A 15,878-nucleotide genomic window follows, 5' to 3' on the forward strand; every position below is an offset into this window, starting at 1 on the left:
AGGTTCCGGAGGCTCGGCAGACCAGGAAGTAACAGGTGGCACGAGACGAAGACTCTGGAACTGTCCAGAGAGGTCGGAAACCTGAGCGGCCAGGTTCTCCACGGCATGACGAGCAGCAGACAATTCCTGCTCGTGTCTGCCGAGCATGGCTCCTTGGATCTCGACGGCAGTGTTACGAGCGTCTGTAGTCGCTGGGTCCATTCTTTGGTCGGATCCTTCTGTTATGCAGGTGAATGAGGACCCAAAAGCGACTTGGCGAAAACAGAGTCTTTAATCCAGTAAAGGAAATATGCAATACTCCTAGACAAATCGGAGCGGTAAATAAAGCATAAAAAACAATTCCACTCGTAATGACGAGAACAGACTGGAGACTCGATCATAAACTGTAGGTTGCCTCGGGAAGGCACTTGACCGTAGCAGACTCAGACACCTGCTCACCACGCAGCATCTGAGGGAAACACGACACGACAGGGCGATACAAAGACACAGCACGGTGAACAATATACAAGGATCCGACAGGACAGAAACGGAAAACAAGGGGAGAAATAGGGACTCTAATCAGGGGAAAAGATAGGGAACAGGAGTGGAAAGACTAAATGATTGATTAGGGGAATAGGAACAGCTGGGAGCAGGAACGGAACGATAGAGAGAAGAGAGAGAGGGAGGGAGAGAGAAAAAAGGGAACGAACCTAAAAAGACCAGCAGGGGGAAAACGAACAGAAGGAAAAGCAAAATGACAAGACAATATAAGACAAAACATGACAGCTACAGCCTATAAATAAAAGTTTACAATGTAGGTGTACACAGAGAGAGAGAAATTTGAGATGACAGACAGTGAGTGGCACATGGACAGCTTCTAGCTTATCTAGGGTGTAATCATTAGTCCAACAGTTGCAAACGAGCATTTCTATTGGACAAATTCTGCTATTTTTATCCCTGTTTTGTTTGCTTTCGTTTAAGAAACGTTTTTCAGCAGAGTCGGCAGAATGAATACACCCCAGATCACGCATAAACACAGTTCACTTTCATACCTAGCAGTCACGTTGTATTCATTCTAGCCTCTATGCACTCTCCTCCTCTCACCTTTTACCTTCTTTTGTGGACTTCAATGAACAACACATCAGCTGTGTGACCAGGCGAAAAAACCTGTCCAAACCATATCATAACCACTACACACAGCCTACATTGTTGTCTCCATATTAGCTAAAGTAACGTCCTCGTCAACATAGCTAATAGAACTAATGCGTTAGTAAACCCGCTACAATCATACAGTAACGTTACAGTCTTTTTCCCCCCAATATGGCATAGCAGTCAGACGTCCTTTGTCCTCGTCTTGTCGTGTCCCGTGTATATATATATTTACATATTTTCTTCGCATATCTTTTTATAATAAAAAAAAAGACATCTCAACTTCAAAACACTCTCCTTCAACCCGCCTCACCAATTTAAAAAAAGTATTATTCACCTCAATTCTGAAATCCACAATAGAAGCTAGCCAGAAGCTAGCCAGATTACTGGCTAACGTTAGTATTCAGCTAACCACTGTTGGTGGTCATCAGCTATCCTTTAGCTCGAAAAGCTATCGCCAGTTTTGTACAACGTGACTCAGACCAGAACATACAAGACCTATTTTCTCTCCATAGCCCCAGATTTCTACCGCAAGCTCTGGACATTTACACCTGGATCTTGCAGCTAGCTAGCTGCTATCCGAGTGACTATTGGCTTACGTCGGTCCCGGAGCAAACAACAATTATTCTGGAGCTAGCCAGGTGAAGAGTTCCATTAGCCACTCCAGGGCTACAATCGCCTATCCGGACCCGTTTTACTACCGATGCGGAGCCCCACTGGGCCTTCACGATTGGACTACCAATGTTACCTGCACGAGGGAGTTATCCAACTGGCCCCTCCGTCGCGACGTTACCTGAACGCCCATCTGCGGCCCGCTAATCGTTAGCTGTCTTATCGGCTGCTATCTGAATAGGTCTATCGGACAATTTTCTTGGGTCACTATAACTATATCTATTTTGCCAATTGGATTGATCCCCTCTACCACATGGAACCCCACTAATCTACCGATGGAAATGCACAAGGTGTCTAAAAACAAACCCTCATCCTCTGTCAGCTTGCTACCGATGGCCCGGCTAGCTGTCTGAATCGCCGTGACCCCAACCAATCCCACTACTCACTGGACCCTTATGAACACTCGGCTAAGCATGCCTCTCCTTAATGTCAATATGCCTTGTCCATTGCTGTTTTGGTTAGTGTTTATTGGCTTATTTCACTGTAGAGCCTCTAGCCCTGCTCATTATACCTTATCCAACCTTTCAGTTCCACCACCCACACATGCGATGACATCACCTGGTTTCAATGATGTTTCTAGAGACAATATCTTTCTCATCATCACTCAATGCCTAGGTTTACCTCCACTGTATTCACATCCTACCATAACTTTATCTGAACATTATACCTTGATGCTATTTTAGCGCCCCCAGAAACCTCCTTTTACTCTCTGTTCCGGACGTCCTAGACAACCAATTCTCATAGCTTTTAGCCGTACCCTTATCCTACTCCTCCTCCGTTCCTCTGGTGATGTAGAGGTGAATCCAGGCCCTGCAGTGCCTAGCTCCACTCCTATTCCCCGGGCGCTCTCTTTTGATGACTTCTGTAACCGTAATAGCCTTGGTTTCATGCATGTTAACATTATAAGCCTCCTCCCTAAGTTTGTTTTATTCACTGCTTTAGCACACTCTGTCAACCCGGATGTCCTAGCTGTGTCTGAATCCTGGCTTAGGAAGACCACCAAAAACTCTGAAATCTCCATCCCTAACTACAACATTTTCAGACAAGATAGAACGGCCAAAGGGGGCGGTGTTGCAAAATACTGCAGAGATAGCCTGCAGAGTTCTGTCCTACTTTCCAGGTCTGTACCCAAACAATTTGAACTTCTACTTTTAAAAATCCACCTCTCTAAAAGCAAGTCTCTCACCGTTGTCGCCTGCTATAGACCACCCTCTGCCCCCAGCTGTACTCTGGACACCATATTTGAACTGATTGCACCCCATCTATCTTCAGAGCTCGTGCTGCTTCGTGACCTAAACTGGAATATGCTTAACACCCCAGCCATCCTACAATCTAAGATTGATGCCCTCAATCTCACACAAATTATCAATGAACCTACCAGGTACCACCCCAAAGCCGTAAACACGGGCACCCTCATACGGGCACCCTCATCCTAACCAACTTGCCCTCTAAATACACCTCTGCTGTTTTCAACCAAGATCTCAGAAATCACTGCCTCATTGCCTGCATCCGTAATGGGTCAGCGGTCAGGTGACCTCCACTCATCACTGTCAAACGCTCCCTGAAACACTTCAGCGAGCAGGCCTTTCTAATTGACCTGGCCCGGGTAATGCCTTCCCTCACTATTACTAGCCTGTTCAACCTCTCTTTCGTGTCATCTGAGATTCCCAAAGATTGGAAAGCAGCTGCGGTCATCCCCCTCTTCAAAGGGGGGGAACACTCTTTACCCAAACTGCTACAGACCTATATCTATCCTACCCTGCCTTTCTAAGGTATTCAAAAGCCAAGTCAACAAACAGATTACCGACCATTTCGAATCCCATCATACCTTCTCCGCTATGCAATCTGGTTTCAGAGCTGGTCATGGGTGCACCTCAGCTACGCTCAAGGTCCTAAACGATATCTTAACCGCCATCGATAAGAAACAATACTGTGCAGCCGTATTCATTGACCTGGCCAAGGCTTTCGACTCTGTCAATCACCACATCCTCATCGGCAGACTCAATAGCCTTGGTTTCTCAAATGATTGCCTCGCCTGGTTCACCAACTACTTCTCTGATAGAGTTCAGTGTGTCAAATCAGAGGGCCTGTTGTCCGGTTCAATTCTTGGGCCGACTCTCTTCTCTGTGTACATCCATGATGTCGCTCTTGCTGCTGGTGAGTCTCTGATCCACCTCTACGCAGACGACACCATTCTTTACCATACCACCCTGCATACCACTGCTGGCTTGCTTCTGAAGCTAAGCAGGGTTGGGCCTGGTCAGTCCCTGGATGGGAGACCAGATGCTGCTGGAAGTGGTGTTGTAGGGCCAGTAGGAGGCACTCTTTCCTCTGGTCTAAAAATAGCCCAATACCCCAGGGCAGTGATTGGGGACACTGCCCTGTGTAGGGTGTCGTCTTTCGGATGGGACGTTAAACAGGTGTCCTGACTCTCTGAGGTCATTAAAGATCCCATGGCACTTATCGTAAGAGTAGGGGTGTTAACCCCAGTGTCCTGGCTAAATTCCCAATCTGGCCCTCAAACCATCACGGTCACCTAATAATCCCCGGTTTACAATAGGCTCATTCATCCCCCAGGTCGTTGCCGTAAATAAGAACGTGTTCTCAGTCAACTTACCTGGTCAAATAACGGATAAATAAAAAAAATAAACAAATACAATTCTGTATACTTCTGGCCCTTCTTTGGACACTGTGTTAACAACCCTCCAGACGAGCTTCAATGTCATACAACTCTCCTTCAGTGGCCTTCAATCGCTCGTAAATACAAGTAAAACCAAATGCATGCTCTTCAACCGATCGCTGCCTGCACCTGCCCGCCCATCCAGCTTCACTACTCTGGACGGTTCTGACTTAGAATATGTGGACAACTACAAATACCTAGGCGTCTGGTTAGACTGTAAACTCTCCTTCCAGACTCACATCAAACATCTCCAATCCAAAGTTAAATCTAGAATTGGCTTCCTATTTCGCAACAAAACATCCTTCCCTCATGCTGCCAAACATGCCCTTGTAAAACTGACCCATCTTACCGATCCTGACGATGACGATGTCATTTACAAAATAGCCTCCAATACCCTACTCAATAAACTGGATGCAGTCTATCACAGTGCCATCTGTTTTGTCACCAAAGCCCCATATACTACCCACCACCGCGACCTGTACGCTCTCGTTGGCTGGCCCTTGCTTCATACTCGTCGCCAAACCCACTGGCTGCAGGTCATCTACAAGACCTTGCTAGGTAAAGTCCCCCCTTATCTCAGCTTGCTGGTCACGATAGCAGCACCCACCTGTAGCACGCACTCCAGCAGGTATATCTGGTCACCCCATGAAAAGAACTGAAAAGAAATTACAATGCTTGCTTCTCCTTCATTTTTTAATAAATTAATTTGTTGAAAACTGTTCAACTATTGTTTTTCTCTCTCTTGGAGTCAACTACTCACCACATTTTATGCACTGCAGTGCTAGCTAGCTGTAGTTTATGCTTTCAGTACTAGATTCAATCTCTGATCCTTTTGATTGGGTGGACAACATGAGGTTACTGTAGACCTTCATTGCAAAACAGTATGTTTTAATAAATTATTTGGTGACATATGAATATATTTAGTATAGATTTATCTAAAAAGGATAACTTTTTTACTGTTTTACCATTTTTACTGAGGAGGATGGTCCTCTCTTTCCTCCTCTGAGGAGCCTCCACTGATCCCAACGCCTCAGGGTATTGTTTGGGGACATTGTCCTGTGCACGGTGCCGTCTTTCAGATGGAACGTTAAAACGGGTAACCTGGCTCTCTATAGTCACTAAAGATCCCATGGCACTTATTGTAAGAGTAGTTGTGTTAACCCCGATATCCTGGCTAAATTCCAAATCTGGCCCGCTTACTCTTATGGCCACCTAATTATCCCCAGCTTCCAATTGGCTCATTCATCCCCTCCCCCCCCCCACCCCCTCTGTATCTGTTCCACTGGTCGTTGCTGTAAATGAGAATGTGTTCTCAGTCAACTTACCTGGTAAAATAAGGGTAAAATAAAAATGTTTAACTGGTGGCAGTTGTGAAAAAAGTTCACCGCAACGTGGCTATACGACGACACAGATAATATAGAGCTGGCTGGCTTCTCCGTGCATCAGTAGCACAGAGCAGCTACGTCTGGTAAGACGAGGGGCGGGGGTGTGTGTCTATTTGTCAATAACTTCCAGTGCGCGATATCTAATATTAAAGAAGTCTCAAGGTAATGCTCGCCTCTGGTAGAATACCTCATGATAAACTGTAGACCACACTATCTACCAAGAAAGTTCTCATCTATATTATTCGTAGCTGTCGATTTACCACCCCAAACCGATGCTGGTACTAAGACCACACTCAACAAGCTGTATAAGGCTAGAAGCAAACAAGAAAATGCTCATCCAGAAGTAGCACTCCTAGTGGCCAGGAACTTTAATGCAGACAAACTTAAATCTGTTTTGCCTCATTTCTACCAGCATGTCACATGTGCAACCAGAGGAAAAAAACTAGAGACCACCTTTACAGACAGACGCATACAAAGCTCTCCCTCGCCCTCTATTTGGCAAATCTGACCATAATTATATACTCCTGATTCCTGCTTACAAGCAAAAACTAAAGCAGGAAGTACCAGTGACTCGCTCAATATGGAATTGGTCAGATGACACGGATGCTACGCTACAGGACTGTTTTGCGAGCACAGACTGGAATATGTTCCGAGATTCATCCAATGGTATTGAGGAGTATACCACCTCAGTCATCATCTTCATCAATAAGTGCATCGACACAGTGACTGTACGTACATATCCTAACCAGAAGCCATGGATGACAGGCCACATCTGCACCGAGCTAAAGAAATACTGCTATGCCCTCAGACAAACCAACAAACAGGCAAAGCGCCAATACAGGACTAAGATTGAATCCTACTACACCGGCTCTGACGCTAGTCAGATGTGGCAGGGCTTGAAAACTATTATGGACTACAAAGCGAAACCTAGCAGCGAGCTGCCCAGTGACGCGAGCCTACCAAATGAGCTAAATGCCTTTTATGCTCGCTTCGAGGCAAGCAACACTGAAGCATGCATGTGAGCACCAGCTGTTCCAGACGACTGTGTGATCACGCTCTCCCGTAGCCCATGTGAGCAAGACCTTTAAAAAAGTCAAGATTCACAAAGCCGCGGGGCCAGACGGATTATCAGGAAGTGTACTCAAAGCATGCTCGGACCAACTGGCAAGTGTCTTCACTGACATTTTCAACCTTTCCCTGACCAAGTCTGTAATAACTACATTTTTCAAACAGACCACCATAGTGCCTGTGCCCAAGAAAACGAAGGTATACTGCCTAAATGATTACTGCCTGGTAGCCATGAAGTGCTTTGAAAGGCGGATCATGGCTCACATCAACACCATCATGCCGGAAACCCTAGACCCATTCCTATTCGCATACCGCCCCAAGAGATCCACAGATGACGCAATCTCAATCGCACTCCACACTGCCCTTTCCCACCTGGAACACCTATGTGAGAGTGCTGTTCATTGATTTCAGCTCAGCGTTCAACACCATAGTACCTACAAAGCTCATCACTAAGCTTAGGATCCTGGGACTGAACACCTCCCTCTGCAACTGGATACTGGACCTCCTGACGGGCCACACCCAGGTGGTAAGGGTAGGCAACAACATATCATCCACGCTGATCTTCAACACTGGGGCCCCTGAGGGTTGCGTGCTTAGTCCCCTCCTGTACTTCCTGATCACCCACGACTGTGTGGCCAAGCACGACTCCATCACCATTGTTGCGTTTGCTGATACCACAACAGTGGTAGGCCTGATCACCGACAACAATGAGACAGCCTATAGGGAGGAGGTCAGAAACCAGGCAGTGTGGTGCCAGGACAACAACCTGTTCCTCAATGTGAGCAAGACAAAGGAACTGATCGTGGACTATAGGAAAAATGAGGGCCGAACAGGCCCCCATTAACATCGACAGGGCTGAAGTCGAGCGGGTCGAGAGTTTCAAGTTCCTTGGTGCCCACATCACCAACTAACTATCATGGTCCAAACACATCAAGACAGTTGTGAAGAGGGCACGACAACACCTTTTCCCCCTCAGGAGACTGAAAAGATTTGGCATGGGTCCACAGATCCACACAAAGTTCTATAGCTGCACCATCGAGAGCATCCTGACCGGTTGCATCACTGCCTGGTATGGCAACTACTTGGCATCTGACCGTAAGGCGCCAAGGTTCCTGACATCCAGGACCTATATACTAGGTGGTGTCAGAGGAAGGCCCATAAAGATGTCAAAGACTCCAGTCACCCAAGTCATAGACTGTTCTCTCTGCTATCTCACGGCAAGCAGTACCGGAGCGCCAAGTCTAGGACCAAAAGGCTCCTTTACAGTTTCTACCCCCAAGCCATATGTTTTTACATTGCTGTAACTTGCTGTTTATTATCTATTATTATGCACTTTACAAATTACCTTGACTAACCTGTACCCCCGCACATTGACTTGGTACCAGTACCCCCTTTATATAGCCTCATTATTGTTAATTAATATTCTTGTTACTTTTTGATTCATTTAAAAAATATATTTTTTCCCCCCTAAACTATCAAAATAAAGAAAGTCGCACACTCCATGTCTAATCTCCCAGCAATTTAATGGGTATTTACCAACGTTTAGGCACAGTGATTCCCGTAACGTTGGTAAATACCCATTAAATTGCTGGGAGATTATACATGGAATGTGCAACTTTCTTATTTTGATAGTTTACAGTTTATTCGCCATTAGTCAGCATCTCCACACAAACTACTATTCTGGGTGTGCGCCAGCTCATGTTTTTATTTTTTTTCCCAGCCTGTTGTGTTGACTTTATTTTATTTTTTACTTTCGTTTATTTAGTAAATCTTTTTTTAGCCAACAATGCTGTTCAATAAATAGAGTTAAGGCCTTTAAGAATTTCACGGTAAGGTTCTACCTGTTGTATTCTGATTGCTTTTTTCGTTAATTAGGCTATTTTCTCTTGAACCATATGGTCGATCTAATATATGGACACGGATCTAAAAAAAATTACACTATCTACGAATATATATATATTTTTAAGTTATTCAACTATAAATCACCAAAGTTACGATAGATTACCATAGATCTTCAGTTAATTATGAAAATTACAGAAGATTCCTGTAACTTTGATAAATTACCAGTAGCTTTGCAACCCTACCCAAGGATATTTGATGTGTTGCTTATCTGAATATTTATCCAGCTATGAGAGCTTTACAGAGCTTTATTATTTTTTTAACCATTTAATGATATTGAATTGTATGGTTTTTCAGTTTCTCTGGAAGGAATGGGTTGGAGTCTGTATGAGCTGGCACCCAGTGAGGCTGATGACACCTCTCTCTCTCAGCTCACACAGGAGCTCAAGGAGAAAGACCTGGTGAGCGTTCATTGTACTTAAAGTCGACTGACAGGTTATTGGAAGACCGGAATGGAAAGGGGGATACCTAGTCAGTTGTATAATGCATTCAACTGTAAAGTGTCTTCCGCATTTAACCCAACCCCTCTGAATGCAGTTCATTGTTGTGTTGTCAGACCTTGATTGTAAAAACTATTTTTCTTACCAACAGGCCCTCGTAATACAACTGAATGATAGTGGTTTCCTTATACTGTTACATTCATCTCACTTCCTCACATATGAAGGTAAGACAACCTGTATACGCAACATATTGCATTTAAATATATTATAGATAGAAGCTAAATATCTAACTTTACATTATACTTGTACATTTCAGATGCCGGGTCCAATAAGCCAGAGGTATTGCAGGGGATGTTTGTGTTTCCGGATTCCAGAGCTATACAACGAGGTGTGTGTGTGTGTGTGTGTGTGTGTGTGTGTGTGTGTGTGTGTGTGTGTGTGTGTGTGTGTGTGTGTGTGTGTGTGTGTGTGTGTGTGTGTGTGTGTGTGTGTGTGTGTGTGTGTGTGTGTGTGTGTGTGTGTGTGTGGCCAACACCTATGCCCTTGTATACAGTAAGGTTTTTGTCTATTCTTTTATCATTTATCCTTACGTAATGTCTTTTTTTATTTTTTTACCACAGACACCAAGATCTGCTCGAAGAAGCGCTCCCTCTCACCAGAGGGCCTCCAGGTGGTGCCTGCACTGAACTACGCAGAGACAGAGGTGGAAAAGTGCCTCCCTGAACAGAGTGGGGAGATACGTGGTTTACTAGAGCAGCATATCCAGAGCTACGCTGCCCTCATCCACCCTGGGCTTACTATCAGTCCATCCAGGGAAGCCAGCATCTTCCCAGATCAGTTTGATGTTCCTGACGCCCTCAAATATCTCTACTCCACCCCAAAGTGGACTGAAATGGGATGGAAATGTCTCAAGTATTACTTCCACCAGCCGGGCTCCTTCGAGCTCTCTGTATCCAGGGCCACGGAGCTCCTGGCGGCTGGACGAGAGGAGCGAGGGGATGAGCCAGATGATGACGTCTACTACTGTCTGTCATCTCCAGAAGGCCCCCCCATGACTCCTGCTAGTCTGGGTGGCCCAGAGGAGGAGCAGTCAGGGGGACAGTCACCAGGAGACACAGACACATACATAAGTAATGCACTGGCAGTATCTACAGAGGACTTTGAGAAACCTGGTATGACCAAGGCAGACAGTAATGCACCAAATAAAAGAGTAGAGGAAGAGAAGACCTTGTCTTCAAAGGAGGTGCAAGACAAGGTGCAACCCAAGGAGGTGCAGGAGGAAGTGCCCTCTGATCTTAAAAAGCCTGCCGTCCCAGCAGGGGACTTTGGGAAACCTGTCTTGAATAAGGCTGACAGTAATGCACCAGGGACAACTTTGATTCCAAAAGAGGTGCAGAAGGAGCTTCCCTATGATCTTTCCCAGCCTGTTGTGTTGGCAGATGATTCTGGGAAGCCTGGGAAGAACAAGGCCGTACCAGGGGTAGGAGTAGAGGATGAAGGGACACATTTGAACACAGAGGAAGTCCAAGTGGATAGGCAAAAGGAGGTGAAAGAGGATATGCTTTCTGATCTTTCACAGCCTGCAGAAAACTTGAGGAAAGCTGGCCCAGCAGCGTTGGGTAAGGCAGACTGTAAAGCACCAGAGGTAGGAGTAGCGAATGAAGGGACAAACTTGCACCTGAAAGAGGTGCAAAAGGATATGCCCTCTGGTCTTTCACAGCCTGCAGTCTCTCAAGAGGAATTGAAGAAACCTGGGCCGGCCCTGGCAACCAAGCCCAACATTAAAGCAGTAGAGACAGGAGTAGAGGATAAAGGGGGGGATTTGCCTAAGGGGGTGCAAGAGGAGGTTCCATGTGATCTTTCCCAGTTTGCAGTGTCGGCAAATGTTTTTGCAATAGCCGGTATGACAGTGATGACCAAGGCCACAGAGGTGACAGAGGTTTCAACCTCACCTGTATCAGGTGACCTCCCAACAGTGCTAGTCATCACTGCCACTGAAGGAACTGCAACCGTTGTACCTCATAATGAGAACTTTGGCTTGATCAATACAGAGTCAATCACAAAGAACTCCTTCAGTTTGCCACCAGCCAAAGTACAGGAGAGGGGTGGAAGTGCTCTCAATGGGCAACGTGGCAAGGCCAATGAGGTCAATAATTTATCTACATCAGATTGGAGGAAACGGCCAAGGAAACGGCGTAGATTTAGCGGGTTGGGTAAACGGGTCTTGAGGTCTTCGGCAGCTGACTTTGAAGAGGAAGAAACTGAGAAGGGATCTTTGGATTCAAGTGAAGTCTGCTCATTGAAAAAGAGGAAGGAAATGACAGATTTAGTTCAACTTAACCCATGGAAAAAGAAGGAAAGGATGGATGTAACCCAGGTTCGTCCATTGAAAATGCAGAGGGAACTAATGAATTTGATCCAAGATCTGCCTTTGAAAAAGAAGAAGGAAAGCAAGGATTCAATTAACTTTTACCCATTCAAAAGAAAGGAAAGTGTGGATCTAATTCACGACGGCCACCCATTGAAAAAGAAGACAGATCGGTGGGACTTGAAGGCAATCATCTCCGAATGCGGTAGAATCTTTGTCCCTCATGGTTCCGCAGTTATCGCCAAGGATATAGAATCTTTGAAAGTTATGGGGAAAGTGATAGATCACAAACAATGTGCTGATGAGATGATGGTTGAAGCTTGTATCAAAGTACCCCAACCCATAGAAACAGGAGATGAACCTGGCCTAGAGTTGATAAAGTCAGATGAAAACAAAGATCCGCACATATGGAGTTCAGACAGTAAAGACCATCCACCAGAGGTCAAAATGGCTGATGTAGACAAGATGGCCTCTCAGAAATCCTCAGAACTGGTCCAGAACAAAGACATGGATTTTCCTTCCTTAGAAAAACACAAAAAGAATAGTCAATTTGTTGCAATATCCCTCAGTAAACTAAAGACAGTTTTTTCAAGAAGGGGAAAGAAGAAAACACCTCTCAAACCTGTTTCAGAAGATCAAATGTTACCATTGGACAAAAAAAGCAAGGCCGATGCTGGCATGGAAAGTGTTCATTTCAGTAATTCCTGCAAAGATACCCCGGACAGAACCACAGGTGCTGCTGAATTTGCAAAGGAACAGACATTTGGCCTAGACCCAAAGTTTGCACTAGCATTAGGCTTGACTCCTAGGGAGTTGCATAATAATGCACCCAAATCTCCAGAAAAAAGTGATATTCCACTGAAGCAAGACATTCAGAGCAGACTGGACCTGGTTACACCTCAAGCCACATCTGACCAAATGTCTGAGGCTTTGCCTAGCTCCCCTTCAGCAACAATAACCTTAACAGGTCGGGGGAGCCCATTAAAAATGAAATGCAAGCCTGCAGACTCCATAAGGAAAAAATGTAAGTTCTCTTGGGAAGTCATGTAGTTGTTGTCAACCTCACACCATGCAAATAACAAAACATGCAGATTTGATTTGATTTTGTTCTCCTAAACCACACACTTAATTAGATATTGATATTTGTCATCTTGATAATTGAGTTGTGATTGCAGTTCATTTGTGCTGAATTTTGAAATATGCCGAAATTTTAAAATAATCTCTTTGTCTTGAATTCCTGATGATTCTGTTTCTATATATCTCTTTTTTCTACCTGAACTGCAAAGCAACACTATGAAGTTACATGTTTATAGCTTCTTGCTATTCTGGTCCCATGTCTGTTTGTGCTGTAGTTGACAAGACAGCACAAACTGATCTTGGACCAGGCTAGCCTCTTGCCACCTCCGTTGCCTCTGCTTTGTCTTGCTGTGTGTCGTGCTGCTGTCCCCCATTTCAATCTAATACAAATCATAAAACAATTTGGTTCAATTTTGGCGAGGAGATTTGCATTCAGGCGACTGACTGCCTTACGACAATTTAATTTCAAAGTATTCATTATCACTATACGCTACTTTGTGTTTTTTGTTTTCATACTGTTTCTTCTGTCTCTTTTCTCTGTTCTCTTTTGTTTCTACAGGGTGGTTGCACTATCACACACCAACTTCTTTTGAAAAAGAGAAAGTAGCACAACCTATATCCTCCCAACTACTGACACTTAACCCTGATGTCAGGCGTGTTGTCAGTAGGGGTAGGCCTCGCACAGTGAAGAAAGATACCAGTGATGCATCATGCCCACCAGCAGATGCTCTGACCCTATTGGCCGATTTGGCCCTTAGTACCAGTAACGACAAAGTACTGGACCAGCAGCCAGACCACCTGGCACTTCAGCAACAAGAATGCTGTCCAAGTTTGCTTATAAGTGACAACAGTGTCAAAGATGGCGGCTCTCCTCATGAGTCAGATGGTGAACCAGAGTCTGTCCTTCATGATGCACTGCTGAAGCACCCTTCTGTTGCTAGGCTTAAACTTCCCCCTCAGTCTCCGTCACCCAAGGGGCTGGTGGTGGGGAGTGGGGAGCGGGTTGTGTTAGTCTCACAAGAGCATTCTTACTCACTACCGCCATCCTCCTCTCTACTATTGGGTTTGTCAGGTTCAACCCTCCAAGTCCCCATTTCGGAGGCACTTCAGCCGCATTGCAAGGATATGGTCTATGGTGACGGAACTCAAGCACTACGGCCCTTCCTGTGTCAGGAGCAGAACAGGAAGGAACTCGGGAAGGAATCCGGGGTGGCTCCAGAATCCACGAGAAAAGGAATTGGGCGCAGGCAGAAGTTCCGTCGGTTACGGCGGTTCATCGAAAAAGACCGCTCAGTTCAAGTGACAAGGCTGTGGAAGGAAAACTATGACTTTAATTCAGACAGCAAGTTTACCAACGACCCTATGGATAAAACAGTTATTAGAGCCCTACATGGGTATGTACTTAGAATTTGTAATTTACACTGAACAAAAATATAAACACAGCATGCAACAATTTCAAAGAGTTACAATTCATATAATGAAATCAATCAATTGAAATGAATTAATTGGGCCCTAATCTACAGATATGAATCCTGGTCACAGATACCATAAAAAAGGTAGGGGCATGGATCAGAACACCATTCAGTATCTGGTATGACCACTATTTGCCTCGTGCAGCGCGACATCTCCTTCACATAGTTGATCAGGCCTGTGGAATGTTGTCCCACTCCTCTTCAATGGCTGTGCGAAATTGCTGGATATTGGCGGGAACTGAAACATGCTGTCATACACGTCGATCCAGAGCATCCCAAACATGCTCAATGGGTGACATGTCTGGTGAGTATGCAGGCCATGGAAAAACAGGGTCCTTTTCAACTTCCAAGAATTGTGTACAGATCCTTGCGTCATGGGACTGTGCATTCTCATGCTGAAACATGAGGTGATGGAGGCAGATGAATGACACAACAATGGGCTCAGGATCTCGTCACGGTATCTCTATACATTCAAATTGCCATCGATAAAATTCAATTGTATTCATTGTCCGTAGCTTATGCCTGCCCATACCATAACCCCACCACCACCATGGGGCACTGTGTTCACACATCAGGAAACAGATCACCCACACGACACCGTACATGTGACCTGCCATCTATTCCTCCGTGAAGTTCACACTTCTCTAGCGTGCCAGTGGCCATCGGAGGTGAGCATTTGCCCACTGAAGTCGGTTATGATGCCGAACTGCAGTCAGGAAGACCCTGGTGAGGCCGATGAGCACGCAGATGAGCTTCCCTGAGATGGTTTCTGACAGTGGTCCGCGGTTGTGAGGCTGGTTGAACATACTACCAAATTCTCTAAAATGACATTGGAGGCGGTTTATCGTAGAGCAATTAACATGAAATTATCTGGCAACAGTTCTGGTGAACATTCCTCCAGTCAGCATGCCAATCTTTTATTTCAGCTCATGAAACATGGGACCAACACTACATGTTGCATTTATAATTTTGCTCAGTGTAAATAAAAATGTCTTTAGTTTTTTTGTTATAATTTTAACTAATAGATGCATAAGTGAAGAGCTTGCTAGAGACAGAAAGCTTATTCTATATATTACTCCACAGACTAATTGTTTGACTGGATTTTGATTTCTCTGTGTCCCTTTCCTTCACCTCTATTCACCCTCTCTCTGTACAGCCCATGGGATTTCAACATTGAGGACACAAACGAACAGGTTCAGCTCATCATCCACATGTGGATAGGTCTTTTCTACAGCAGGTCCACTGCTAGGTTCTTCCAGGCAGACCCAAGTCTTCTATGTATGGAGGAAAAAGATTCTACAGAAGTGGATCATGGAATGGTACAAGCCCAGGTTACATCTGAGACCAAGACAAGTTCCCCTGCTTATATTGACCTTTCCAGGATCCCAGAACCTGACGTTTTGGACCGTAGTAATGTGGGTAAAAAAGAATCACAACCATTAAGCTTGGAACCTAAGGCATTGGACCTTTCAGTGAAAACAACCTCGACTGTGTTAGATTTCACTGTAGACACAAAGGATTCCCCTGAGTCCAAGCAAAGTATATATTTAAAAAGTCCTTCAGTATACGAACCAGAAAGTGGACTCCACAAGGAAATCATCTCTTTTCACAAACAAAGTACAGGTCTTGAGTTAAAGGTTAGAAAATAAATGTATTTATATATGTAAAGCACAAATGTTTTCCAATAAA

At 44.9% G+C, this 15,878-nt stretch overlaps 1 protein-coding gene across 3 annotated transcripts in view; it reads left to right on the top strand.

Moving 5' to 3' along the window:
* The window catches only part of LOC124004619, a 46,034-nt gene that overhangs the window by 23,355 nt on the left and 6,801 nt on the right, over positions 1-15,878 (top strand). The window contains exons 11-16 of one of the 3 annotated variants that reach the window (XM_046313266.1): positions 9,130-9,233; positions 9,424-9,496; positions 9,589-9,660; positions 9,893-12,664; positions 13,277-14,111; positions 15,346-15,826. In XM_046313266.1, the coding sequence (XP_046169222.1) occupies positions 9,130-9,233; positions 9,424-9,496; positions 9,589-9,660; positions 9,893-12,664; positions 13,277-14,111; positions 15,346-15,826 (4,337 nt within the window). The remainder of the gene's footprint in view (positions 1-9,129; positions 9,234-9,423; positions 9,497-9,588; positions 9,661-9,892; positions 12,665-13,276; positions 14,112-15,345; positions 15,827-15,878) is intronic. The other 2 variants (XM_046313275.1, XM_046313281.1) reach the window with 2 other exon arrangements.

The sequence above is a fragment of the Oncorhynchus gorbuscha genome, linkage group LG02 (genome assembly GCF_021184085.1).
Source record: "Oncorhynchus gorbuscha isolate QuinsamMale2020 ecotype Even-year linkage group LG02, OgorEven_v1.0, whole genome shotgun sequence".
NCBI classification, from domain to species: Eukaryota; Metazoa; Chordata; class Actinopteri; order Salmoniformes; family Salmonidae; genus Oncorhynchus; species Oncorhynchus gorbuscha.